General features: G+C 32.9%; 3 protein-coding genes across 3 annotated transcripts; 2 read left to right on the forward strand and 1 right to left on the reverse strand.

The window, feature by feature from the left end:
• Positions 1-462: 462 nt before the first annotated feature.
• On the reverse strand, positions 463-7752 carry LOC125844195 (J domain-containing protein spf31-like). The gene is made up of 9 exons (XM_049523462.1): positions 7559-7752; positions 6425-6515; positions 6275-6335; positions 3684-3761; positions 2572-2645; positions 2045-2158; positions 1860-1967; positions 879-917; positions 463-755 (listed from the first exon to the last, which is right to left on the reverse strand). Exons 1-9 carry the CDS (start codon positions 7681-7683, stop codon positions 669-671), a joined length of 777 nt encoding a protein of 258 aa, XP_049379419.1. The 5' UTR covers positions 7684-7752; the 3' UTR covers positions 463-668.
• Positions 7753-16410: 8658 nt separating this feature from the next.
• Positions 16411-18273, forward strand: LOC125844191 (protein FAF-like, chloroplastic). The gene is made up of 2 exons (XM_049523454.1): positions 16411-16535; positions 16671-18273. The coding sequence occupies exon 2, from the start codon at positions 16708-16710 to the stop codon at positions 18046-18048; it is 1341 nt and encodes a 446-aa protein (XP_049379411.1). The 5' UTR covers positions 16411-16535; positions 16671-16707; the 3' UTR covers positions 18049-18273.
• Positions 18274-20857: 2584 nt separating this feature from the next.
• On the forward strand, positions 20858-27650 carry LOC125844194 (uncharacterized). Its single transcript, XM_049523461.1, has 3 exons — positions 20858-21099; positions 23401-23648; positions 27064-27650. The coding sequence occupies exons 1-3, from the start codon at positions 20895-20897 to the stop codon at positions 27445-27447; spliced, it is 837 nt and encodes a 278-aa protein (XP_049379418.1). The 5' UTR covers positions 20858-20894; the 3' UTR covers positions 27448-27650.
• The last annotated feature ends 335 nt before the right edge of the window (positions 27651-27985 follow it).

Here is a 27985-nt window from a genome sequence, read left to right on the forward strand (position 1 = left end):
AAATCCGCAAGGACAAACAATTGATTTACTTGCCATTTCTTGGTATCGATGAGGACGATCAGTCTATCACTCTGTAATGCTAAGATGAACTAGAAAAGTTGAAAAATTCATCAGCTGGGAATATTTTCATGTGATACTGTTTAAGAGAAGTCTTCAATAAAATGAAGTACAGTTTTTTCTTGACAAAAAAACATAGATTGACGTAGACTGGTGACCACATAGTTTCACAACAAAAGCATCACGTCATATATGTTCAACATCTCCACACTCACTTCTAATGCATATAACATATCACAGATAGTCGTTTTTTCAACTCCTGTAATTGAAAAATAGCGCCACTATAATGGAGAATCAAGTTCCATAGATAAAACTCCACAACAGTGACTCCTATTTCACCTGTCGTATATGCATATTAGCATATCACAAATAGTCCTATCAGGATTCAGTTCATAAACAGAAATCTATGTCAAATGCAATAATTAAGGGCTCCCCTTATATGTACTTGTCTAGCTTAATATACATCTAAAATAGGGTGCTAAATATATTTTGCTGCAGAATAATTAAGTGTGCTACAGATACAAATTGATGCAAACGTGAAGCTTACACTCCACCATAGCCAATTCAAGCTTTAAATATCACTGAAACAAAACTAATTGAGTACATGTGTTTTAACCTCGTTTCACAGGTCGTTGAACGTAAGATTTATTGGGATCTTCTGTTTTCAACTTTGGAGGTCGAATTTCTCCTTTCTTAACCTGCAGAAGCACAGAAAACTTGTTCACTCGTGTTTTCTTCAACCTATAAACATTCCCCTCATTATCTTTTACATGGGATGGGATAAGTATAGTGTTTGCAATATAAGGTAATAACAGTCTTACCTTCTTTCCTCCCTTCATGAAATCTCTCCAACTGGACACCTGATGATAAATAGAAGAAAAGTTTCAGAAACTTAATTCAGCAAGTCTAGATTTTGGAACATGACGGCTGTCTTAACTGTACAATTCCATATCATCATGAAGATTAGGTTCAACACAACTATCATGTTCCAAAGACCTTAGGTTCAATACTATTATCATGTTTGTCACTCGGGATTGTGGTAGGATGGATAGAATTCCTCCACCTTTAACCAGAAGTCTCAGCATTGAGACCTGAAAATGGAAAAAGTTCTGGTAGAGAACGCATCTCCATTTAATGAGTCTTACGCAGCAGTTGGCACAAATCCGGATCAGTTGGTGCCCCAAAACGGATACCGGACACCGAGTGGGAAACAAAAAAAAAAGATTATTATGTTCCAAAGAACCCAAACACCTGTGTTACTAATTGTATCATTTGCTACAAAAAAAAAAAAAAGACACTAGAGATTCAAAGAAGAATCTTCATAGTAAAAGTAAAGTTACATAATAGATGACATAAACCACTCAAGTTCATAGGCAATCGTCAACAACTTCATGTTCCTGAAATCAAGAGAGTCATTTGCTTGGCACCTGTAGCATCATGTCTTAGGCTCTTAGCTAAGAGATGAGATACCCATGACCCAGCACAGAGCCAGAACCCCCTCCCCCCTTAAAGCAAGAAGGAATAGCCTTGTTTCTTTTTCTGCTCCTTTTAGAACAAGAAAAGTGAACCAAAAAATACTTTTTATCTTAGAAGTTTACACAAAATACAAGAATACACCGAGATGCAACTTTCAAGTAGTAGTTCAGGGATTTTATTTTATAACCACATCAAACACAAGCAGAGGACATACGAAAGGTTAGATTTTGTGCAGAAATTGACTAGATATATAGAAGTTTGTACTATAAGTCTGAAAGGTTCATGTATTGGGAAACAGCAAGGTACATAATGCATTGAAAACTAACCCTCTTTTCTCTAGTTCCTTCCCACTGCTCTTCATGCTCACGCTTCCTTTTCCACAACTCTTTTGTTTCTTCCTCATCTTTCTTCAAGCGACCTTCCTCTTCCGATATCTACACAACATCAAGTTATAAATTATCAATTAAAATCTAAAAACATGTCGGGTAAGAGAAGAAACTGGTATAAGTACCCTCATTGCCATTTTTCTCCTCCTCCATTCTTGGTCCGTCAAGATTTCTTTAACCTTCAACTTCAGCTTATGCTGAAATTCTTCTGATTGCTCATGCTCTTGGTCGAATTTTCCCTATTAGTCAAGAAATCAACCATCTCAAATTAAGAAAACTAATTTTCATGGTAACACGGATTTCATAAATGCTCAATTAACTACTATAAAACATTCCCTTATCTCAGCCTTTGGGGTAGACAACATGAGTAATTCAACAAAAGTTTTCTAACAGATAGGTGAGAGACAGTCCAAAACACGTCTAGTCGCTTGGAGAAAATCAAGGTGCCATATAAGCACAGTTCAAGGTTGTTGGGCAATGATTAACACGGTTCTCAATGTAAGAAAAAAGAGGCCACCCAAAGCTACAGATAACATCAGGAAGAAAATTCCCCATATCAAATCCAGGGACAACAATTCCAGCTAATCATAGACATTCAAGTTGGATAATCTGATGAGAAGACATTGCAGAAGAGCCTACTAAAGAGAATTACCTCAGTAACTAATGATTTCAATTTACTAGCAGTATCTTTCTTAAGCTGCTTCTTCCACTTTGCTCTCAGCTCTTCTGTGATCATACCCAATGGGAGGAAAAATAAAGAGACATTTCCGTGTCAGACACAAGCCACACAAAAAGATACAGCTCAATGAAGAACATTATGGTTTCCACTAATTTAGTGGCAAAACAAGAACTTGCATTACCAAACAAAATAAGCATTTGCCATGTTACTCTGCCCATATACGTATGGCCAAATATATAAGAACTAATAGTTTTGACAATGTCCACAATCAAATAATAACATAAACAGTTTCTACGAGTCCAGAGCCTAAAGGACCAGAATTTGAAGCTAAATTTCCAAAATGGACAACGAATTGTGGGATGAACCAAAAGGGACAAAGCGCCTCATCCCCAACGACTAGCAAAAAAGTTTGAAGGTCGAACGGTTGTTTGGCGTGCAGGCCATTTCTTAAAATCAATTAGTCGTGCAGCTTTACATGACTCATTTAATAATTTTATTTTAAATCAAGCATTGGCCAGCCAACGACTAGCCTTTTAATAAATTAGAAGTCGTTGGCTACCACATGACTAGCTAATGATTTTATTTTGGAATGGTCTAGATTCAGATTCCTGAACGTATTCCTTGTCATTTTTTTGAGGATTTGTTTCCAGTTGATTCCTTAACATTTTTTCAACTAGTCGTTTTTTAACACACGACTAGTTGATTGAATCAACAAGAAACAAATCCTCAAAAAAATAAAAATGATTTTAAAAAAAAGCCTAGTCGTTGGCTGGCCAACACTTAATTAAAAAAATAAAATAAAATAAGTAGGGTAAAGCTGCACGGCTAATTGATAAAAAATGGCCCACACGCCAAACGACCGTTTGGTGTGGGCTGTCAAACTTCTTTACTTGTCACTGGGGATGGGGGGCTTTGTCCCTTTTTGTTCATCCCACAACTCGTTGTCCGTTTTGGAATTTTAGCTTCAAATTGCAGGCCTTTAGGTTCCCAACTCCAGTTTCTACCTCCTTTATTGATGCAGTGACAATGTTACAAGCAAGATAAAACAAAAACAAGAGGACAATATGAAGAAAAGGGCAGCCGACCTTTCGCTGCATTAACCTGGTTCAGAATATAATCCCTCTCTTGAGGATCGAGTAATAATTGCTGGGCTTTTGCTAAAGCTGCATATAAAATGAGAACAATTTGGTCAAAATTTGCCACAAGGAAGCAAATTTTTTTTAGAATAGTGTTAACCTACTAAAGCAGTAAAACAGTCAATTTATCAAAATTTCACTCTGCAAAACTACAATGAAGCTCTAAAAGACTAATTTTGACAATCAGAAAAGGGTTGAACTCCTTATGAAACACTCCATTGCTGCTACTAATTCTGCACTCAACATGTCTACCATGATGGTTCTCCCAACAAATGAGGGAATTCTCATTCCAAACAGCTACTTAAACTGGTGTCCCACTAATGCGACAAGAAACACCAACAGGACAATGATTGTACTTATAACTTTGAGGTATTGCAGTGTCTTTGAAAGTGGATTCTTTTGATAGTACTTGAAATTCTCTTGAAAAGAAAAGCATATTCCAACATTAGATGTCTTTTACGAATTTCCTAAGGCTGCTATTTGAAGTGATAACAATGTTTGCTAGCCAAAAAAAAACCATTTGATATGGCAACTCTACACAGTTTGGACGAAGCAGGTTTTCAGGCAATAGAGAGGGATAGATGGAGAACTGTCTGATACGAGCACGGCTAGTTTAACCAACTATGATGATCCATTTGAGCACACATTAAGGATACACAGAGGAGCTTGGATGATCTTATGGAGCACAAAAGGGAGGGCTTCCACATATGGATGATAGCTTGGAGCCTGAGGGGAAGAGAGACTGCCAAGTTTGTTTGTTTTTGAAACTGGTAAGGTTGAATTCTTCAGCATTAAGGGTATGCTGGCTACCTCCAAAAAGGGATAATTACAGATTTCCTATCAAATCTATAATCTGGTCTATATCATCTAAACAAAGCTGTTTACACAAGCAGCAAGCCTCACTTTGACAATACAATGCAGCACTTTGACGATGGGCAGCTGCAATGCCTCACTTTGGCGTTGGCAGCACCACATTGGCGAGCTCAAGCCACTTGGGCGAGAATCAAGCCAAGTTTGGTGATCAAGAAACACTTGGGCGATGCCAAGTGCATTAGGGCGAACAAGCAAGGCACATTTGGGGTTCGATTTGAAATAGTCGCTTTTGGGCTATGCATTTAAAGGCAAATACCATAAATACATACCTTAGTCATTTCATTCCTTAGATTATGTTGATTGTGAATTGTCTTGAAATACTTGATAGCTCTTGAAGTTGTAGCTTTGGGTGGATTCCCAATTGTCTAGCTTAGTGGGTGGTTCCCAACTAGGTAGCTAAATGTATTAGGTGGATTCCTAATAGTTTAGGTTGATCAATTACGGGTGGATTCTCTTAATTGTTCTTTAACTTCTTTTGCTTGATTAATCATATAGAATCATCCATTTGTGGATTCAAATTGGTTTCTCTTTTGTTTAATTGAGGGATTATTGTTCATTGATTAGGTTCAATTGGGAGGTGAGGGTATAGAGTCCCTTGTTGCCCATAAACTTGATTGATTAGCCTTAATCCACATATCTTTTCTTATCTAATTTTCGCAATTGATTTTGATTCAATTCATCCCCAATTGGAATCGTATCACGGTCCCACAACAAACATTTGGTGGACAATTTAGAAAGAAAATTTCATATGCAGAGGACGTTGGCAACTCTTTGCAGAAGATCAAGTTGAATTGCCTTCTGATTTTTTGTTTTTGGTGTAAGAAGACTACTCAGAAGAAATTGTTGATATCATTGGTGTTCTGAGTAGCATTTAGGATGGCAGTTTAGCTTTGACTGTTTTGTCTATTAATACACACAAGTAACCAGTTTCAAAAATAATATATCTGATATGCAGAATGATGTCAGCTTAAAAGTATATCAAATAAAAACAACAAATTCATGTCACATGTACTCTTCCTTGACAAGAACATCTGTGTCAGTGTAAGTTAAAACAACCAGTACATGTGAAGACACTCTAGCCATATGATTGTACAAACAAATTGGAAAAACACTAGTCAAGGAGGCCCTTAGAAATAATTCTATTACAGAAAGTACCAAGATGATCTCAGGATTTTTTAATAGTAGGCTAAGCAGTCAGTGTTCCCAAAAAAAAACTGCTTCGCATGATCTCAAGTGACAAAAACTGTCAAATGTTACTTTTGTTGCATTTCATCGGCAACCACGAGTCATTAAATATTGAAAACAAATGAACTGCAAGTTCATTGAATCGGTTGGAAAGTTATCCTTGAGTCACATTTCTTGGATTAGTTCAAAAAGACAAAGCTTCTGCTATAATTAACATTCTTCATCAGCACTAGGCAATTCAATGTGACAAGGGGGTTTCTTGAAGGTAATTGCAATAAATTCGGTAAAACTACACTCAGAATTATAATGCATAGTTGTATATCTTGCAGTTAAAATGCTATAGGATGTGCAAAATTCCGTTACTTCGCCAGATTTATCCCAACCAAAAGAGTTCGGACAAATAAGATAATCTTTCACTCCAGAAACTACCTAAAATGAATGGAATTACATAAAGTGGCACACAGAAAGAGCATCGTCCTCACCTCCAAATGCTTCCTTTGCTTGTGGATGCTTGCACTTGTCAGGGTGAACAAGCAAAGATAACTGCAGGTAATTCAAGTGAACACATTACATGATTTGACAGAATAAGAGAAAGGTTTGAGTCAATGGAAATCATATTGACAAATTCACACCTTACGATACTGCCTTTTGACTTCATCAATGGATGAATCGAATGACAAGTTAAGATAATCAAACGGATTCAACTTGAAACATGAAAGGATCCTGCACAGTTTTTAAATTCGAAACCAGATTACGACAACTTAGCATGATAGAAATAAAAAACAGATAAGAAATAGATACCCTTCTCAAAAAAGAAATAAGAAATAGATTTAGAATTCTAAATTGTTCTGACCAAACAAACAACCCATATCAAAAAGCAAACACTCCAAGATGCACACACACTCAAAACATAATATTATACAGAAAAAAAATAGCTTAAGCATCAATTACAATAAAGAGATAACCAAACTAGTAGTGACGAGGGTGTTAACAACAACCAGCGTAAATAGAATAACTGACCCCTAGTATTTTATGGACGTACAGATTAGCACTCAAGCTAACCGTCTTGAAATCTACATATAAATTAGACTGTCTACCTTACACTCTACCTCGACAGGATGCAACATCCAGAACTACAAAATCCAAAACTATAGCTAAAGTTGGTGCAAAGAGGAAGGTTTTATAAGACGGGGGAAGCACACGACGAGTGAAGTCTATTCATTTTCCAGGTTGGGATAATGGAGAGCTGTGTTATCCTATGCATTAGATTTTTCAACCCCTCCAAAGCTGGACAGATATTTGTACATCCTGGCCATTTTAAGCTGAAATTTTTTACATTATTAATCCCAAAACAAGAACTGAAACGGATGATGGAAATGTCTTTTTTTAAACTGGCTTAAGGCTTAAGGCTAAGGTAAATGAGATCAAAACAAACATGGCATTTAAACTAACAACACAATATCATACAAACAATCGGTAACAACCATCCAAACAAGCTGTAGTTTACTATTATTACTATAACGTAAAGTATCCTACCATCCTTAAGCTTCCTTTCTTCCAAATACATGCTAAGATTACCCCCGTCCAAATTAGCATAAAACTACGCTTAGCTCATCAAAATTTTACACACGGACATATGAACATGCAAAAAAAAAAACCGACTAAATGCCAAACAATTTCGCAACGATGAAGAACTATAATTCCAATTGATTAATATAATAAAAGTGTCCATATGTAGAGAACGAAATAGAGATAAAGAGGCGAACCTGTTAACTTCATTATCGCGCTCAACTTCACTGACCTCAGCGAAGAATTGCTTCAGAAGCGCATCTTCCTGGGCGGCGATTTTCGCCGGCGACGGTGCGGTGCTTGTATCGCTGTTGTCTCCCATTGAAAACGGAGCCTTTTGAGTTTCACGCTCCGATCCCAAAATGTTTTACGGTTTGATGCATTCAGAATTGGGCTCAATGTAATTTCAGCCCATTAATTATGGACTGGCCCATTGGGCCGATGTATCAGGTTAAGTGCACTACTTGCACAAGTAGCCACTTTAAAGGGCGAGGGATGGTTTACAAGAGTGGCCTAAAGTGGTAGTGTTGAACTTTTGATCCCACTTTCCCCGTGCACAAAAGTTTACGTATAATAAGTTGAGCAACTTACAAAAATAACTATATTTATAGGGTAAATGAATACCAATAGCTATAAGTATGTTATTTACAATAAATGACTACAATTTATATCACTTTTTTGCTGTATTTTTGTATAGTTTTTTATTATTTTTATTTATACATTAATACATCTTTAAGTACAACAAACTAAATAAGGAATTGACTCTAAATATAGCCCACTATCCTTACTTACGTCCATACAATGAGCAATTTCCCATAATTAACTTTATAACTAAAAATTACTTATTCAAAGACATATCAGATCATATTCTTTATCAGTTTAACAAAAATTGTGATATATACATCATACTCAATTTTCTTGTTGTCTCCATATTTCTTATTCTGGCGTCGTAAAGGTATTAATAATTTTTTTTGTTAATTCAAGTTATTGTATGTAAGCAAATTGTTGAATTTGTGAATGAAGGTTAAGTATTTCGATTTTGAATAGGTGAACTACATGGCAATACATACACTAGTTGTTAAACAAAAAATGAATACACCAATATATAATACAATGAATACATTGTTGTTAAACACAAAAATGAATACGTTGGATACAACTATACTTGTATTCCCTAATCAACTTTTTATCTTAGATATAGTACTTATCTATCTAGATATAACTGTATTCGCAAATCAACATTTCAACTTGTGCTTATATAACAATACAAGTATCTATGTATATAAATATGGATACATTTCAACACTGTTGTTAAGCAAAAATATGGATACATTAGACAAACGAGCAAAAAAGATACAATTTNTTGTATTCACAGATCAACAGTTCAACTTGTGGTTATATAATAATACAAATGTCTATGTATATAAGTATTCTACTATATACAAATTGACAATGAGAGAACCCTCAATCTCTTTTTTTTCATGTTCTTCTTGTACTCATTTTTTAACAACTATATACATACGAAATCAAATTTTCTAACAATTTCAATATAAGAGGACAATCCATAATGACAATGGCACACAATACATGTGTTAAGATATATAAGTAAATGACATTAAACTAAAAAAAAAAAAACATACAAATCTCAATTTCATTAATTTTTCTCTTGTTCCTGCTCGACTGCTCTTTTTTCACACCCACTTGAATCAATATTGTTGACTTTTCTCCTTTTTCAAGATTAGTTTTCACTTTCTGAACCTTTTTTCCTCTTTACTAATTTTGCATGTTCGATTTCTTCAAGTAGATTTAACGGTATATATGGTCATTAACCTTTTTTGTTCTTCTTTCGTTCTCCATTGCAGCAATAGAGCCTGAAATTTTGGCTTGCTGTTGAGTAATACACAAATCAAAAGAAGGTAGTTCATCCAACAATTTGTCAAATAAATGTATACCTCTCGTAACCTCCTTGGAGTATCAATTTCAACCATTGAAATGGATAAACAAATTCTTGAATCAAAACCCTATGAAAATAGAAGAAAGTGTAGATATATAATGCTCATAAAAACGAGATAAATATGCAATTAGAAAATAAATGATGGATACAAAATCACAATGATGTAAAGGATCTTGAATTTGAATGAATTTGGGAGAAAAAAATCAGAAAATATGTCATGTATGAATATTGATGAAAGAGAAAAAATTGATGATGGTAAACATGGGAAAAGATCACAAATGTGCCTACCATAATTAATTAGGCATTCAATAATTACTTTCCTATTTAATATTTATTTATTACATTAAATATTTATAAAAAAATTATTTATTTGTATACAATTAACTTTGCTATTTATAGTCTAATTATATCCATATAACATGAAAAAAAAAATGTAGCTATTTTTCTTGAATATATATGGATGTTTGCCATATTCTAAAGTTTTTCCTTATAAGTTTTACCCTCATGGGTAACACTTTTAACTTTTAACCTTGAAATTTTGTCTATGAAATAAATGAGGATTATAAATTCAAGATCGTTCATTTTCAAGATCGCAAAAGAGGTGGTCATACACAATTTTTACTAATGGATGGTGTATTTATTAGTAAAACATTTTGAATTTTAAAAAAAAAAGTGAAATTCAATTATTTTTTTAATTTCTCACTCACTGTTTGATATCCGCTCTAGAGCTTGATTAATTCGGATTCATATAGAGAACTCCACACTTGGGAGGGTTAAACGTTCTCTAAGTAAGATGATTTCATACTTAGAGTTTGAACCTGAAACCACTTTTCATAAATGATGGAATATTTACCACTTTACTTCAATTATTAGTGGTACCTTTTTCGATTATATGCATGATACCTCTTGAATTAATATAAGTTGAATCCCTCATTTTTCAAAAGAGATTGAAAATACTCAGAAGAAAGAGAGAAATTAAGACCAATTTCATTGAACTAACATGCAAAGTAATTGGAACTCCAAAAGTTCTATTATGCCTAAGGCCAAGCAGCTCATTTTGTATACAAGTAGTTATTATGAACTCGTATAAAAATATTGAATAGACGGTTGATGTAACACTTGAAATTTTTTACTCTCTCAATAGATAAATTCAAAAACTTATCTCCAAATTCCATAACTATTTCCACTTGATTCATGACCATTAAATTAACAACACATGACAATTTGATGCATAAAGAAGCATCTTTCAAGTTTTATAAATTTGTGTTCTTTAAAAAAAAAAGGAAATAGAAAAAGAATACTTATGATAGATCAAATCATGGACTTAAAAGTAGGAAAATAATGCTGTACGGTAATGTCTTCACCTTTATCATCATATCAATCATCTCCCACATATTAGTGATGCTTGAAAAGTTGTTATATATAAGATTTTCATGTTTTTATTGGTAGTTCATTATTGTGTCAAGAATATAAATTGAGCAAGATTCAAATATTCTTATACCCACAAATGAAAATATAAATTAAAAAGAATAGAATCCAATTAAAAACACATTTATAAGCCGTACAAAGCTGGTTGCGAAGCATATTACTAGTTGATTGAACTATTGTGAATTTAATATCATGCGATAATGACCAAATCACACCGTTCAAGTGAGTTTAGGAGAAACCTACACCTTTGACGTGATGGTAAGGCAAATCTTGGTGTGATGTTGAGTCCCTTTCGAGGAGTTTGTGTAACACCCTAAACAAATTTCACATCGTCAAAAACAAAAGAAAAAAATATTGAATCAGTGAATCTCACATGTATTGTAACAATTTAGCTCAATAGTACTATAAGTTGTTCAGGATCTTTACTTTTAATGGCGCGCATCCATGTCGACAAAACATGAATAAGGGTGTGGGATCCATACTGAATTTGATCAATCAATTTTAGATATTTTGACCAAAATCGAATTGGCTAATGTTTCATAATTCATATAACTAACTATATGTTTAGATATTTAAATTATCTTTTAATCGAATTTCCGCATCATGTTCATACCTTTGATATTCTTGAAATTTAGATCATGAAGAATTCAATTTCTAGATCTATATATGTATCGAACACCCGTACCCAAATTCAAGCAACTTATATCATCCTCTTTGGATCTAGAGGAAAGAATGAAAAAATAAAATGAATAGCCCTAATTTCACCCTTATCCTTTTGTTTAATATGTCTCGTCATAGGTGGGAATTAAGGCATCGCACAATGAAAAATGCTATTTATAACTTTTATATTATATGCTTTTCACTTGGTACACAAATGGTATTGACAATACAGTGACCCTTCTAAGTATAAAAACAAGGTGTCAATTTCATGGATGGCAAATAATCAATATATAGTATATAGAACAGGATAAAATTCTAAGCATTTTATTATATTCACCCACATATTAGACAAGAAATTATTCTGCTTAGACAATCATACTTATATGCTGTCATTTTAATGTTTTTTTCCCAACATATTTACTACAACTTGATTTGTGCATTTTAATCAAGAAAATGCACTTTTATTATCTATGAAATTCTTCTTTGATTTGAGGTTTGAGTTTTGAGAATTGAATTCTCGCCTTAAATGAATGACTCTTTGCGACTCGAGATATGTCCACCTTGAACCATCACTTTTATTGTCGATAAATAGAGTAGTTCTTAAGAAAAGTTGGTTATTTATAAGATTCTTTCACTCATAATTAGAAGTTTTGAGTTTGAATTTTGAGAATTGAGAAATTCCTTCTAAAGAACTTATACGACGTGAATCTAAATTAATTGAGTCTGCGAATTAAATTTTGAATACCACATAATTATTTTTCAAAAAGAAGTTATGGTTGATGACCACACTATATGTAGATATATAGCAAAATCATTAGGTACCAGACCTCCAATCAAAATGGAATTTCTATAAAATTTTGAAAGAGAAATTTGGTAAAAGGCCATGATTGAGAACAAATATTAATATATGCACACATGTTGAGACCATGGCAAGTTTTCATGATCCAAATTGCCTCTAAGCTAAGTTACATGTGGTTAGTTAGGTTTGTAGGAATATACAAGATTATTATTTTTTATTACTCGATGTCTGATATTTAGGTGGAATTTAAAATCTTGAATTAATTATAGACAATCCTTTAGGTTTTGAAAAATTATTTATACTTATTAAATAAATTTCTTACATAAATATACAACTTCAGCTAAAATTACTAGATTTGTCTATCTCCAAAATTCTAATTCTATCACTAATCGAAATATCCTATGCTTAAAAATATATAAACCACTCCTTATATCAAAGATGATTTATTTTTCAAAACTAATAAATTCAAAATTTCTAATTATGAATGAAAGTAACGTATTTATCATTCCATCCAACCCGATAATATACAAAGATCCTTTGCAAGGCTGGCTACCAATATAGGGACTAGAGAGTGATGGGGAGGTGTAGGAATGGAGAAGAATCACTCTCAAATCTCATGATTTTTAAAAGGAATAATTAGATTGTTTAATCGTTCATTAAAATAAAACCGATAAATATATTTTCATATATAAAATTATATAAAGTCTATAAAATAGTATATATTTTCTGTATATTTAATTAATCGATATTATCATTTTTAGATACTCGACCAAAATGTAACTTCCCCATTTTAGAAAAGACACATAATGTGGATCTGTGGGGGCATATTGTATCCTTTAGTTTAGTGGGTTTACGTATGCAAAAAATTTCGTAAATAATACTACTATTAAACTATAGTTACAAAAGTTAAATTTGATATTACATAGTTTTATAATTTTATTTTTCTTATATTCAATTTTTACATACTTTTTTTTATTATGTTTAAATATTGGTGTTGTCCTCCCCCCGCCCCCCCTCTATATATAAATATATTATTCCTATTAGTTTTTTATTTGGTGTAAGTAGAGTTTTTTTTTTTTATGTATGAGAAGTCTCAATTATTTTAACTCGTACGAAAAATTTCACATTAACAATAAAATACTAGTTGTAAAGGACATGAATAAAAGGGCAAAAGGAGAAAAGAAAACTTTCATGACATAATCAAGCATTTTCTTAATATATTTAATTTTCTTATTGTTGTTGAGGATATAATTAAATAAATTATATATTTTAATATTATTTCAAATTAGTCAGAGGACTTGAAATCTGACGATTGTCATTGTTACTCATTATTTAAAAAACCCCCACATATTTAACCTTAAAAAATAGAGCTAAACCAACACATACCATGAGGAATATGTTTAAAAAAATGTGTATGTGTGCGTTTCTCTAATAATTTAATTTTTTAGGTGAAATTGATCAGACTAACACACTTCAACCACTTTCTATCTATTCTATCAGACCTTCCAATCAATCTAAATAATTGCCTTCACTTTCTCCCCCCTAAAAAGTCTTCATTTGAATTATGATGATGTTTTAAAAAAAAATAGACTTAAGATTTGAAGTTAGCGAATTTCTTAATTATAAATAAGTGAAAAAATTATAAATATTTAGTGAATTTTTAAATATATATATTGAATTCCATAAATTCATACGCTAAAGTGAAAACGTTATTTCAAGCTACAATTAATATTAAGAGAGCTAGAGCTCTAGCCCGTGCTTTAAATTAAGGTGAAATTATAATGTTAGCTAGGGGTGTCAAATGAACGGGTTGAGTTGAAATTGGAGATATTAAAATGGGTTGAGATAGAAATCGGGTTGGGTCTTGACCCGCCCAAATTTACTTTGGGCTCAATTGAGGATTCTCTTAAAATGAGTTAGGCTTGAATGGGTTGAGATTGGGTTCATTTTTTATTGATATTTATTTGTTAGCTATGCATTTAAACGAATTCAATAGCCTTTTTAGACCTATATCTGGCTGATATTTATTGGAATGACTAATGTAATGAAGAGAACTAAAAGAAAAAAAACAAAACATAATTGAAGAGATATGAGGGGAAAAAATAATCAAGAACCTTATTCCAATTTCCAAATACCAAGAATATTACTAGAAAAATCCAAAGCATATCACTTAGGTCCTCTTAGCCAAAACTTCTTTTTTAATCCATAAAAGTTTGATGGTTTATACACACTTTCAATCATAAAACCACTTAATATTTTGATTAAAAACAATAGTTTTACCTTAATTTAAGTAAGCTTAATCGACTATATAAATTCTCATTGCTTTATTTAAGCTCAGATCGTGTCATCATCACACTTTTATATTACGGGAATTCATTGTGAATTAGTTAACGAGTTTTACATTGGCTTCTAACGTATGACAATCCTCACTACAAGAAATATGATTTTCAGCGACAAATCTAGTCGCTACAAAAAGTAGGGTTTTTGCGGCGACTTAAAATAGTTGCCAAAAAAAAAAGTATACTTCTAGTGCCAACCCTAATAAGCATCCTCCTTTATTTAGGTTTGGGACAAAAAAAAAGCAATTTTTTTTTTACATTTTGATTAAATAATAATTCCATAGGCATTCCTATCAAAACATCGTTGATAATATGAGATTTTTGACGAGCGCATTTTTTTTGAATTTCATGAAAATTTTTGTAAGAAATACACGTGTTTCTAAAAGTTATGGATAAACCTTAACAAGCTTATAAGAAATATACCTTCATTCCAAAACAATCTTTTTCTACCTAGCTGTATTCATATATAAAAAAGAGTGGATCAAACTACACCAAAACAAGATTGGAATAAAAGGTTCATTCAAGTTGAGGATGAAAGTAACTCTAGTTTCTATTCCTATCCTATACACAATGTGGTCCTTATTCCAAAGAAAAAAATGGACATTTGATGAAGGTAATTGAAAATGTAATGAGACCAACAAACTATTAGATTCCATAAAATTGCCAATAAGAAGCTTTGCAAATGGTACAAAGATTGTCCTAGAAGGACAAGGCATAAAAAAATGATTTGCTATGATTAGTTTTTTTTTTTTTTTTTTTGTAATTTCACATTTAATGTCTAGTACAGGTCAAGCGCTTTTGACAAAGAATGACTTTATTTTTAGAACTCAAACTCAAAATATATAATTAATAATAAAAGGGTACTTACCATCTCATTGTAACCATGGTGGTGACATAAAATGGACATGATATAATTTTTTATGATTAGAGTTTTTTTTGTTTTCCCATCGGTGGCACTCAATTTTGAACTCGACTAATTAGAATTCACGTTGAAAAATTTACTTTGGAGATGAAGCATGTTCATACAAAAGCAACTTCACTTTCTAAGAGCCTGTTTGGATGGGCTTTTAAGCTGGTTAAACTGGCTTAAAAGCCAATTTTTGACCTATTAGAGTGTTTGACAATTATCAAAATGACTTATTTTAAGCCAAAAGCTAAAAGCTAGGTGAGGGGAGTTTTTTTTTTTTTTNACACCACTTTATCATTTTTTTTTGTAATTAGTTATGTATATATATATAGTATGGATAATAAACAAAATGTAAATATCGAGTATCAATATAAAGAGAATGATACCACTAGTTATTATAATGTTTTATTAATTTGTTCACTTTTTTTTCTCTCTTGGATCTTAAGGTGATACGTATGTACTTGAAATTATTACAACGAATAAATTAGCCACTTCTTTTTATTATACATCTAAACTGGATAGTAGAATTCATATAGAAATATTCAACCAATTAATCAAACATTTTAAAATTCATATATAATATAATGAATGTGCCTTTTCTACATTAATTTAGGGATGTAGAATATAGGACGGGGTGAAATGGGGTAATTCTTGACATACTAAGATTTTGACCTTTTCCACCTTGTCCCGTTTAGTATTTTTTTTCCAAAATTTCCATGGGGTAATTTCATAGTTCATACGGATTACGGAGAATGAGATCAGTCCATGAATGTTCCTTCCTTTCTTTCTGTCTACTTGTCCCGCTCTACTCCGTTTATATTTTTCTTTAAACAAAAAATTATTCATGTGGGAGGGAGGGGGGGGGGGGGGGCCCTTTTTCACAAAGATTCCAAAAGGTTTTTTTTTTTAGCTCCTATAAATACCCTTTGACACCCTCATTGTAATTGTCATCTAAGTATCAACCCAAACAAAAAAAAAAAAACACATCAAATCTTCATAATTTCCTCCATATATTTCCCTTTCCTTAATTTTTCCTCTATTAGCTTGCAACTCTCTCCACTTTTGGATATTGTGGTTTTTGCTTAAGGTAACTTTTGATTTCATTTTCTTGAAATTTTAGTAAGGGATTGCTAAACATAGTTTATAATAAAAGGTTGAAATTTTATTTTTTGTAAGTTTGTTGTATTTGTGGCTGATTTTTCTTCTTCTTCTTAATTTTCAGAGAGAAAATCAATATTTTGCATTTGATATTCTTCAAGATGTCAACACATTGTGTAAGCATGGTCAAGAACTCCAACTTGTTTTTAAAGATAAAAGAAGAAGAGGCAATGGTTTCAATTCTTCATAATGTTGATTCCACTTTTTCAAAAGGAGAAGAAGATCATCATGAGCAAGTGATCACAGATCAACCAATTAAAACATTTGATTGGAGTTCAATTTTATCTTCTTCAAAGAATGAAAATTCATCTAATAAGCTAATTCTAACTAATCCTTATGTCCATCCTCTTGACAAAAGATCAACAAATTCTTTGAGTGAAAAAAGTCTTGAAATTTGTACTGAGAGTCTTGGATCAGAGACTGGCTCTGGCTCTGATTGCTTTCCCTCTTCACCTACTTCTGAGCACGAAGGCTCAAATGATGACAAAGACAATCATCATCATTACCACCATCACCATCAACAACAATATTTTGTTGTCTCAGAATCCTCTGAGGATTTTCATGTTTATAATCATAGCAAGAGATTGATATCTTCTTGTAGATCTTTTCCTCCTTCTCTTCCTTCTGTTCACATGCAATCACATAGACAAAATGGTAGATTGATTCTAGAAGCGGCTTCAGTTTCACCTATCAATAGTCTCCATACCCAACGCCTTGACGGCCACCTTCTTCTCACCTTCATCAATCAAAATAATTCCAAACTAGAAATAGAGAAATGTGAGGATGAAGTTGAAGAGTTTGAGCAAGTATTTGGCGATATTCAAGAAGTTGAAGGTAATGAAGAAGAAGAGGAAGAGGAAGAGGATGAGGGCACTATGATGGAACAAAGTCCAAGATTGTCAAGTGAGGTGACAAATGTCAACAAAGCTTCCATGATGATCCTAGAGAAAAAGAATCAACTAACATGGTCTAAATATACTGTCAGTTTCAACATGATATCTGGTTATTTCGATTTCAAAAGTAGATTCAACAACTCAGTAAACTTGTTGACACAAGAGGAGAGGAGTACTAATAACCTTAGAGAATGTTACACTTATCCTTCATCCATTTCACAGTCACTTCCTCAATCACCATCACCATCACCGGCGGCTACAACCTCATTAAATGCCTATGAATACTTTTGGAGGAAGAAACCAACAATGGCAAACATTGTCAATAATTCCACTATTACCAAGTACTACTACTACAACAATAAGCAAGTTGGTGTAGTAACAACAACTAATGGTACCGCAAAGATATCAACATGTACACAAGACTTGGTGCTAATTAAAGAGAATAAGGCATCAATTATGAACAACAATTTGGGGCCTCTATTGAGAAGTTGCAAAGAGCCAAGGAGATCTCTACTAATTTGGGAGCCTTATTGCATTCCCACCTCCTAATGGTGATCATCATTAATCCAAATTATTAATCAAATTATATGATATATATATATGAATATATAGTTAGTCATTGCACATATGATTTTCCTCTCTTAGTTTTTACTCTTTTTGTCAAAAAAAGAGTTTTGTATAGCCAAATAAAAAGAAGAGAGAGATCAAAAGAAAGATTTTAATGGAGGTCAATACAATCATTTCATCTTATTTATGAGCCTTTTAATTATTGTTTTGTATTTCAATTTATGTGATTTTTTTAAAATACGTTTTAAAAAAAAATATCACGTAGCTTTCTATATATATAATAATAATAATAATAACTCTTTAATTTCAATATCTACCTGACATGTTTTATAATCCCAACAAAATTCAAAAAACACTTTGATACTTTATGCTAATAGTTAAAAGGACGATTTTTGATGTCAGAAATATTGAATTTCTGATGGAAAGTATATCTGAAATTGATGCTATAAATGAACTAATTTCTCTAACGGTTTCCCTTGGACATTTTTCCACCAAAAATTAGCCGGTTTTAGTAGTATACCATCTCTAATTTAAAATCACAAGATTCATTTTTTAAAACAATGAAAAATAAAATTTATGCTCAATTAAAATATAAACTAAAAAAATATAAAATAAAAATGGAGGAAGTATCTTTTCTTCTATTGAGTTGATGATGATGTTACTAAAGCTAATGTATAGTTAGGCGCCAACTTTGATCTATTGTGTCATGTCTGTCCCAGCATCAATTGGACAATTGACACAAGATCAAAGTTAGGCTAATAAGATTTATCTGCCTAAATCCCCCCCCCCCCCCCCCCCCCCCCCCCCCCCCCCCCCCCCCCCCCCCCCCCNCCCCCCCCCCCCCCCCCCCCCCACCCACCCAAAATCCCTCCAATGAATTGAAGGTATCTCAAATCTGCAAATCAATACAGGTGAGTAGAGGGAACACGTTTGTTCCTGCCAAGGCTGAGTGGCATTGCTTTATAGGTAGACAAGGGGATCTATGTTCCATTTTTGAGAAGTTTTTATGAACATATATGCATTAATATATGTAATCTTAAATAGGCGTTTGGATATTATTTGGTTGAAGTTTTTTTTTATACATAAAAAAACACTATTATCAATTGTCTCATTAAAAATTACACAAAATAATATTGTACATGAGATTTAGATAATTTAAAGCAAAATTTGAGTTATCTTTCAAAGGAGATCAATAATATACATTTGCATTATATACGCACGAAAAAAACTTTTCTTTTATTCTAGTTAATTTTTCGACGAACTAAATTCAATTGAAACCTTCAGGATCATATATAAAATGACTACTAATTTCATGCTCAATTCTTTATTTAATCTTCAACAACTAATTGTTGTTTAAATAATTTTTATTTACTTTGATCAGTTTGATGTTTGTAGTTAGACATATTTCAAAATTTATATGCCAAAATTTGATAATGTCATAAGTATTTAATTATTTATACTTGTTCCAGCCAACAATTATTGGAATCACATGCCCAAAGAATGAGCTGAAAATTGATAGTGCTCAGAACCATATGCTCTTTATCCAAAAACCTCTATATATGGTCTTATTTGTTTCATTATGATTCTTTGTTAATGGAAAAAAAATATAAATCATTTTCATATACTTGATCACACTTACAATATGTATTGTATTCACATATATTAAATGATGATTGAAGGTTCCGATTTAATGGACGGTGTTCACGAGAGCATCATATTTGTCAAAAGTCTTACCATCTAAACTCAGGTCAAATAGTAATGTTTCAAAACATAATTATTCAGTTTTTTTTTCAAAAATAAATATAGGTAATGGAACTCCCAAAAAGAAAAAATATATCTTGAAAACTTCAATTACAAGTCGGCCATATTTATGTTCTTTCCAAGAAAAGAATATTATATTTATATATTCAAAAGATAATTTAATTTTAAAATTTTTATTTTATTCTTAATCAGATGATTTATAATCTTAACAATATCTAAGACTTTTTTTTTATCACAAGTTTCAATGCTCATTATTTTTGGAAAAAAACTTTGAATCAATATCTTATAAATTAGGACAAAAATAGATATATTTACAAAGTCATTTAATATTCACTGTACTTCAAATTAATAAGACCTTTATTGTCAAACAAATCCACTAAGTAAGCATTTACACATGAATTATGAGATACAAACTATTATTATAAATTAAAGTTGAAAAATGACATTACAAAGTTAAAATTATGTTTAAACATGTATATTATTATTTTTTAAATCAAAATTGTAAGTGGTAAAATAAATTCAGTTGAAAAAATCTCTCAAAAACTAACCAAAGGATTATTCTAATATATAAATTTTAACCAAAATATGTTTTGAAAATATTTTTTTCGAAAAAGTCAAATCAAATCAGATTTCTCAAATTCTTTAATTCATAATAAAATAGCTCATTTTACTCTTTAAGAGTAGGTAACATATTTTTTTTTGTCTTTGTCTCTAGTGCATTCTATCTCATTATATATCACATTATATTAACATGATTAAAAATTAAATCACTATCAATACCTTGATCTAGCCAATTATATATTTGTAAAACATAGAAAAATGAAATGTCCATAATGTATACATATCAAATGATGTATACCTATCAAATGAATAACTTTTTTGTTATGCTACTAATAATTGCTCTCGAAAAATAAAAATAAAAATAAGAGGGGGAAATTAATTGTCTTGGTTAAAAGATGTACAATCACTACAACCAAAGGTACCATTGATATGCACTTATTGGTATCTTTCAAACCCTTTCCCCCCTACACTTTGGTGGCACCACAAAATTCTGAAAGAAGAAAAAAATGAGACGTCCCGGCGGTGGACATTACGGTGGTGCTGATTCCGGCGCCGATGCTACGTACAACTCCGGCCACCAAACGATGCAACATCAGCATCAACAGCAACAACAGCAGCAGATAAAGTCGGAACATCATCAACAATGGAGATGGGAACGAGAGAGCCCGAAATTACCCACAAATTCTATGTCTCCCAACATGTATCCTGAAGGTAATTTTCTCTCTAAGTCTTGACCTTTTCGCCTTTTTTTGTTGAATTTTCTAGTGTTTTTGTTTATTATTACTTGCTGTTTTGTAGATAAATTTATTAAAAGTTTCATTTTTCAGATATAATTTACAGATTTTCCCTGAAAATTAGGTTTTTTTTTTTGGTTCTGTTTAGTTTCCTTTTGGTTGTGCTTGCTTACATTGCCGGTGCCAAGTCCAGATAGTAGTTAGTTACTAAGATCTGATTATGAGTTATTGAATGGTAAGATGAATAAAGTGTGTTTGCTTATGTGTTTGCTCAGTTTAAAAAAAAAAAGATGAATACAAATTTTCAATTGAAGGATGAAGGTTGTGATAGGCTGGTAGCTAGCGTAAACTTGCCAATTTATGATGAATCCAACATGTTTGGGATTGAGGATTAGCAATAGTAGTAGTAGTTGTTGGTGTGGTAGTAGTAGTTTCTGATTCTTTGCTAGGCAATATTTTGTTTTGGAAATAATAGTTGCAACAATTATGACCACAAAAGCTACTTTTTTCCCCATAATTGTGGTGTCAGGGCTAACTTGTGCACATCCTGATTAATTCCATGTGGTACCTGCTATTTCTCATCAATAGAAGTATCTTGTAACTGTGTCCACCAAGGCTCGTACAAATGGGAAGAAATGAGTGATGTTTTTGCCTCCTTTGGAATTTGAACTTGAAAGCTCATGGTTTTCAATCCACTTTATTGATCACTAGGCCACACCCGTAGGCCTGTTTTGTAGATAAATTTAATTAAAACTTCCATTTTTGTGGAAACCTTACTTCCTCTTGGCAAAAGATCCACAAAAGTGGGGCACCTATTCGAGATTAAGGTTTAGTTATTGTTTTAACACTTATATTAAGGTCTGTAATCTTCAGGAGCTTTTTAAAATTTGGTTAAAGATTTTTGTGCTAGTTTGCAGATGAGTGAGATTTTGGAAACATTTTGTTTTAAAGGTCCAAATTTGCCTTAAAAAGACTAGTTTTTGATGTTGTAACTGAAGCAGTGTACTCGTGGATCAATATAAGAATTTGTATGGGACTGCACCCATTACTTCTGGCAGCTCAACTCTAATAAAGCTTATGCAATGACCACTCTAGGCAGACATTTGAGATGCTTCGACTACAATCCAATAACATGAATATAAGAGTTTAACATTTGTCAGACGTACCTTTATTTTTCAGTTGCATCAAGCATTTTAATTCATACAGTTGCAACAAAATACATAGGGTCTAATTTATAGAGGGACACTAAGACAATAAGAACCTTTGAAATAAAGGAATATGTAACTTCAACTAGAAAATGAAGATCACTTCAAACTATCTGATAATTTTTCAGTTGCATCAAGCATTTTAATTCATACAGTTGCAACAAAATACATAGGGTCTAATTTATAGAGGGACACTAAGACAATAAGAACCTTTGAAATAAAGGAATATGTAACTTCAACTAGAAAATGAAGATCAGTTCAAACTATCTGATAAATTTTTTCATTTAAAATAATGGTGGTGTCGGGGCCATCTTGCGTAATTCGACTATTCAGTTGGTTACCTGCTACCTCTCATCAACGATACCAGAGTAACTTTGTCCAAGGCTTAGGCAGATGGGAAGAAATCAACTAGTGCTTATTATCTCTACTGAGATTTAAATCTGTCTGTAAGGTTTGCACACACTTTGACCACTAGGTGGTACCCTTGGGTGCTAGTTGAATTTTTATCTCCTAAGGAATTAGATTAGACAAAATCTAATTTAAAGCATGAAGTCAAAGTGCTCCTACTGCCTAAAAGTCAAAGTGTACAAATTGAATTACAACAGAAGGGAACAATTGCATTCCTCTTATTAGACAATCTGTGGCATCCATATCTACAGTTCCTACTTGATTATTGGTTAAGTTTTCAATGCAAAAAGGCTCCACAGATCTGTCATATGTGGGTACTATGAGGTCCAGAACCTTCTTGATCGCTCCCAGCAACTACCACTGAAGTCATGGAACGGATATATTCAAAAGCTTTATCATGCAGCCTTGTAGTTGTTTCGGACTATTGTTGCCTTTCATAAAATGGGTTTACTTCTTTCTTACCTTCCTATTTTGTTAATAATGCTGACTTATGAATGTTAGAATGTGTTTGGAAGTATTGAATTTGCTCATTCTGATTAAAGGCACTATACTGTCCTAGTGATACATAGGTAACTTTTATAAGGTGGTATCAGCATTTTTTTATTTTTGGAAAGTAGTGCTTGTCTTTCTATGTTTCAACTCATTCAACAGTGCCTTTCCTATAGGCCAGGGGAGTGAAGCATCTAGATCCTACTACCAGGGTCAGAGGTCTGATCCAAGGTTGGCAGTAGAGAATCAAGGTGGCAAGGATCCCAGAGCACAGCCTCGTGAAGAAGACATGGATATTGGTTATGAAGATAAACCTGTACAGCAGACTTTGGAAGGTCTTGAAAAGAAATTCCTTGATGATATAATGAAACTGACCAAGGAGCAAAATGATGCAGAGGATGCCGAAAATTCTAGGCATAGGGAGGTTAGTTCAGTTTACTTTAGTGCTCCAATAACATAGTGAATTCTTCATTAATGTCAAGTTCGAAAGAGGTGCATTTAAAAGGGTAATGCCACACTATGCATTATCTACATCTTTTTTAGGATATACTAATGCTTACATACATGGAGAGACTCCCTTCCCTTCCGAGTTCTTCTGCCCAGCTTTTGATTTCTACAAATATCCATAGCTGTCAATCCCGTGCAATTGCATGATTTCAACTGAGAGACACAAATATTCCCTTAACATCTTAGTTCTATCAATAAAGAGCATTCTTGCAATTCCTCACAACTTATCTTCTCTTCAAGTTTCTTGGAACAGAAAATCAATACCTTACCTTAATATTTTGTCCAACCATCTTTAGATTAATGAGCACTATCTGCTACAGTAAAACAGATCAAAGTATGACGTAAAAATATATCAGATCAAAGCCTAGTAAACCTGTTAAAGTGCCATTTCCAAGGGCCTGTAGCCAAAAATACTTTGGAAACTGTGCTTGTCTGTGCCTGATAAAGCTTTACTCCTTACCTCATATTATATTTGATTCAGTTTGCTTGGTTGTGGAGTTTGGATGCTTAGTTCACTTGGATAATCTTATTATTGGTCAATTAGTTGTACATCAAGTTTGGAGCTTGTATGAAGTTTGTGACAGTGTTGACAATATATCACAACCCCTCCATCAAAATATATCGTAACTTTTAGTTGTGTTTGCTTAATGATCTCATCATCTCAGTCATTGTGATTCATATGATTTGTATAAATATTTTATCTATCACTGGGTAAACAGTTCAGAGCAAGGAAAGGCTGGTGTTAGCAGCTGCATACAAAACACAGCATTAGGGCTGTTTGATGTTGCTATTACTCATAAAGACAGATCGTTAATGGCAATGGTTAGAGCATCTTCAGATGAGTGAACAATAAAATGTTGTACCTGTAGATGAGTGAACGTTTCCTATGGACATCGTTACTGGAGTTGTCTTCCCTCAATGAGTTTGAGCAATGTCTCTGTGCCCTCTTCCAATATTTTAATCAACTTTATTAAGCTGAATGGACTTGATAGGAGACTTGTAGTAGCTACAAACTTTTGGAGGTGGCCAACATGCTCTTAATGAAGAATACAATCTTACCAGTTATAAAAAAATAATATTTTAATGTGCCAAGTAGTCTGCAATATATGAATAGGATCAAAGGTTAAGCTTGTACTTCCAAGTTTCAAAAAAATGTTTATGTTGAACGTCTAATTTAGGTAGGTTAGACTGTTTCAATGTTCCTTCTATAATCTGTTTCTTGCATATATAGTAGGTACTGAAACTTTTATCCATATTCCTTGGCTGCTTTCAAGTGCCCACCCTGCGTGGGTAGAACAGCAGTGAATAGTTATGACTAGAGGATAAATTATCATACCTACTTTCTTCAGTAAGATACAAATGAATTTTCTTAGATATAATACTGGTTTCACAGAATCGAAATCTGCAACTTCCTTGTTACACAGTGTCTGTCTTATCAAGAGAACTTGTATACCCAAATTAAGTTTGTGGCTATAAGTTATTACATGGTGTGAAAGAAGGATATTAGCTGCTGAGTCTAGAACTTTTCTGAGGCTTTTATCTTCACATTTTCTACTTCCTAAATATATGTATGTAACTGATGAATCTTGGGGGACTGGGGAGGTTGAATAAAAATGTTTGTGATAGATTTGCTGATGTTTTATGCATTTTCAGCTATTTTGCTAATTAGTGTGGAACCTTCTTTTCTCTTCATATGTTGCATTAAAATTTTTGAGCCTTTCTTCTCAGTGGAAATACATAATCCTTGTACTTCCTCCCTGTTTCTGGTGCAAAATTTTAATGTTTCATCCAGTATTTTGTACCAGTTAAGATCTAACTTCAAATCAACTCAGGATTAGGACATACTGGTCAAGCTTTAGCATAATTGTGAACCAGATCTAAGTTCTGCTATTCAAAAGCATAAGTTCTGCTAAATACAAATTAAAGTATTTATGCCAAAAATTATCAAGAAGCTTATATCCGTGCTCGTTTACAAGACTAGAATATCATTCTCTACTTATTTAAAGCAAAGGGAAAAAATTAACAAGTATGTGCTACTATGCATGTCTTGACAGGGATGGTGACTCAAAGCGTAGATAGATTTTTTCTTGAGTTCATTATGTCTCTTTAAACTTCCTCCATCAGAATTTCTATAGCAGCAACCTAGTATGTATACACATTGAAGAGCAAGCAGTCACCTTACTAGATGGTATGTGACCTCAATTGAGGTTGGCTTCATTCTCTTCAAGTTTGTCAAACAGGATTTAGCTGATGTACAAACATTAACTTAGAAATACTTAGAAAAGAAGAAAAAAAAAATGGGTCGTTATCTTCTTTTCCTGTCAGTATAAGTTAAATGGTTATGATTTAGGTGAGTTATAGAGCACCTAAAGGTGTGGTCCAGTGGTCACTTAAGTGGGTTGAGAACCACAAGGTCTCAGGTTCAAATTCTAGTGGAGGCAACAACACTGATTTCATCCCATCTGTTCAAGCATTGGCATATACCTCTACTAGTGGGAGGTAGCAGGTATTCCATGAAATTAATTCAGGTATGCAGAATCTGACTTGGACAGCATTGTATAAAGAAAATGAACTAGGTGAATTACGGGCTTCCTCATAAGTCATCACTCATCACCATGAACGGCATTCCTTCTAAACCCTGGCCAGACATTTGTCTCCTTCGGGGATTCTCAGTTTGCGACGTTGTTCTACTTGGGATGTGGAGTTAAGTTACAGTTTTATGTTCAATTAAGTTCAAACTGTTAACAAACTTTGATGTGGGAATAATTGCATGCAAAAACATTTTTCTTCTGTAATAAATATTCTTTTCCCTAGAGCCACATTTAAAATGAGGGGATACTTTTTCTGGTGAAAAGTAAACTCAAATGGAGAACCTGATACTTTTTATTGTGAAAAGTATACTCAAATAAAGAACCAAAACATCACGAGAAGTAGATAGATAAAAGTACAGAATCTTTCCAGACATGAAACTGAAAATCAGCATGGCACTCACAACATCTATGGCTTATATAAGAATGCTAAGATTCCCAGTTTATGATGTTACTCCTTCTTTACTTTGTATTCATGTCATGTAACTATGTTATGTTATTGTATAGAATTTTGATATTGAAATATTAAGTAATATAATTAAGGCAGTCGCACATATATGGACAATACACTGCAAAATCTTGCAGGATTTTCATCCTAGTATTGCTTTTAGATCAGTTATGGTTTACAACTAAGTATTGAGGGTAGAGGTTCTCGATGTTTCTGTATGTGACATTGTATGTTAAGCTTTTATTGGTATAGAAATCTTGTTTTAATGAGAGTAACATTTTTGGCTTATATTTCAGCGGATAAATGCAATCAACACACAATATCAAGAACAGCTAGTTGCCCTTCGCGCCCGGCAAGCTAATCACAGAGATGAAGTCCTTCGAAGGGAGTCTCATGCTAGAAAACAACAGTATGAGCAAGTTGCTTTGGAAAACTATCGACACAGCAACATGAGCGCTAACAATGCTCGTGGATATGTGGCAAACTCTCCAGCAGGGGAGCGACAAGTTGCCTATAACTCTCCAGCAGGAGAACGGCAAGCAGCCTATAATGCTGATAGTTATGATTCTTACAGGGAGAATGCTCGATATCTTGGCAACAGTGGAAGGGATCACGGATATGAACCTAGAGTACAATACCCAGGCGGTCGCGTCTATGAAACTGGTTCACGCTATTATTGAATAACTGCTTAGAATAGTATTGAATCTTTCTTTTAGTTTGCTTGGACTAGGTGGTCGTGTCTACAACACTGGTTCACGCTACTCGTCTTTATAGCTTTTATCAGATTGGATAAAAGAGTCACATATGTATTTTACTTTTTCTGAATGATTCATGATTTTGGCATGGACTGGTGAAGAAGTTTGATCTGTTACTGTTCCTAAAATTCTTGAATGATTTTATATTCGTTCGTCACACTACTGAATACCAAATGGCACTTGTTAATTAGGCTAATAGCTCATTCATCATCGTGTATGAAACATTCTCTCTAAAAAGGTAAGGTTTGTGTATACTCTACCTTCTCTAGATACTATTTTGTGGGACTATGTTGAATATGTTGTTATACTCTCAAGTACATATTTCCTAAATGTCTAATGAGAGTTTATCCCTTCTAAAGGTTGTACTGACTTTAGAATAACCAAAATAAATTTCATTTGACACTATTTTTGCAAGAATACCTTCTGGATGTTTATTTATCTTGTCATAAAAATAGGTATGATT

This window comes from Solanum stenotomum, chromosome 11 (assembly GCF_019186545.1).
Source record: "Solanum stenotomum isolate F172 chromosome 11, ASM1918654v1, whole genome shotgun sequence".
NCBI classification, from domain to species: domain Eukaryota; kingdom Viridiplantae; phylum Streptophyta; class Magnoliopsida; order Solanales; family Solanaceae; genus Solanum; species Solanum stenotomum.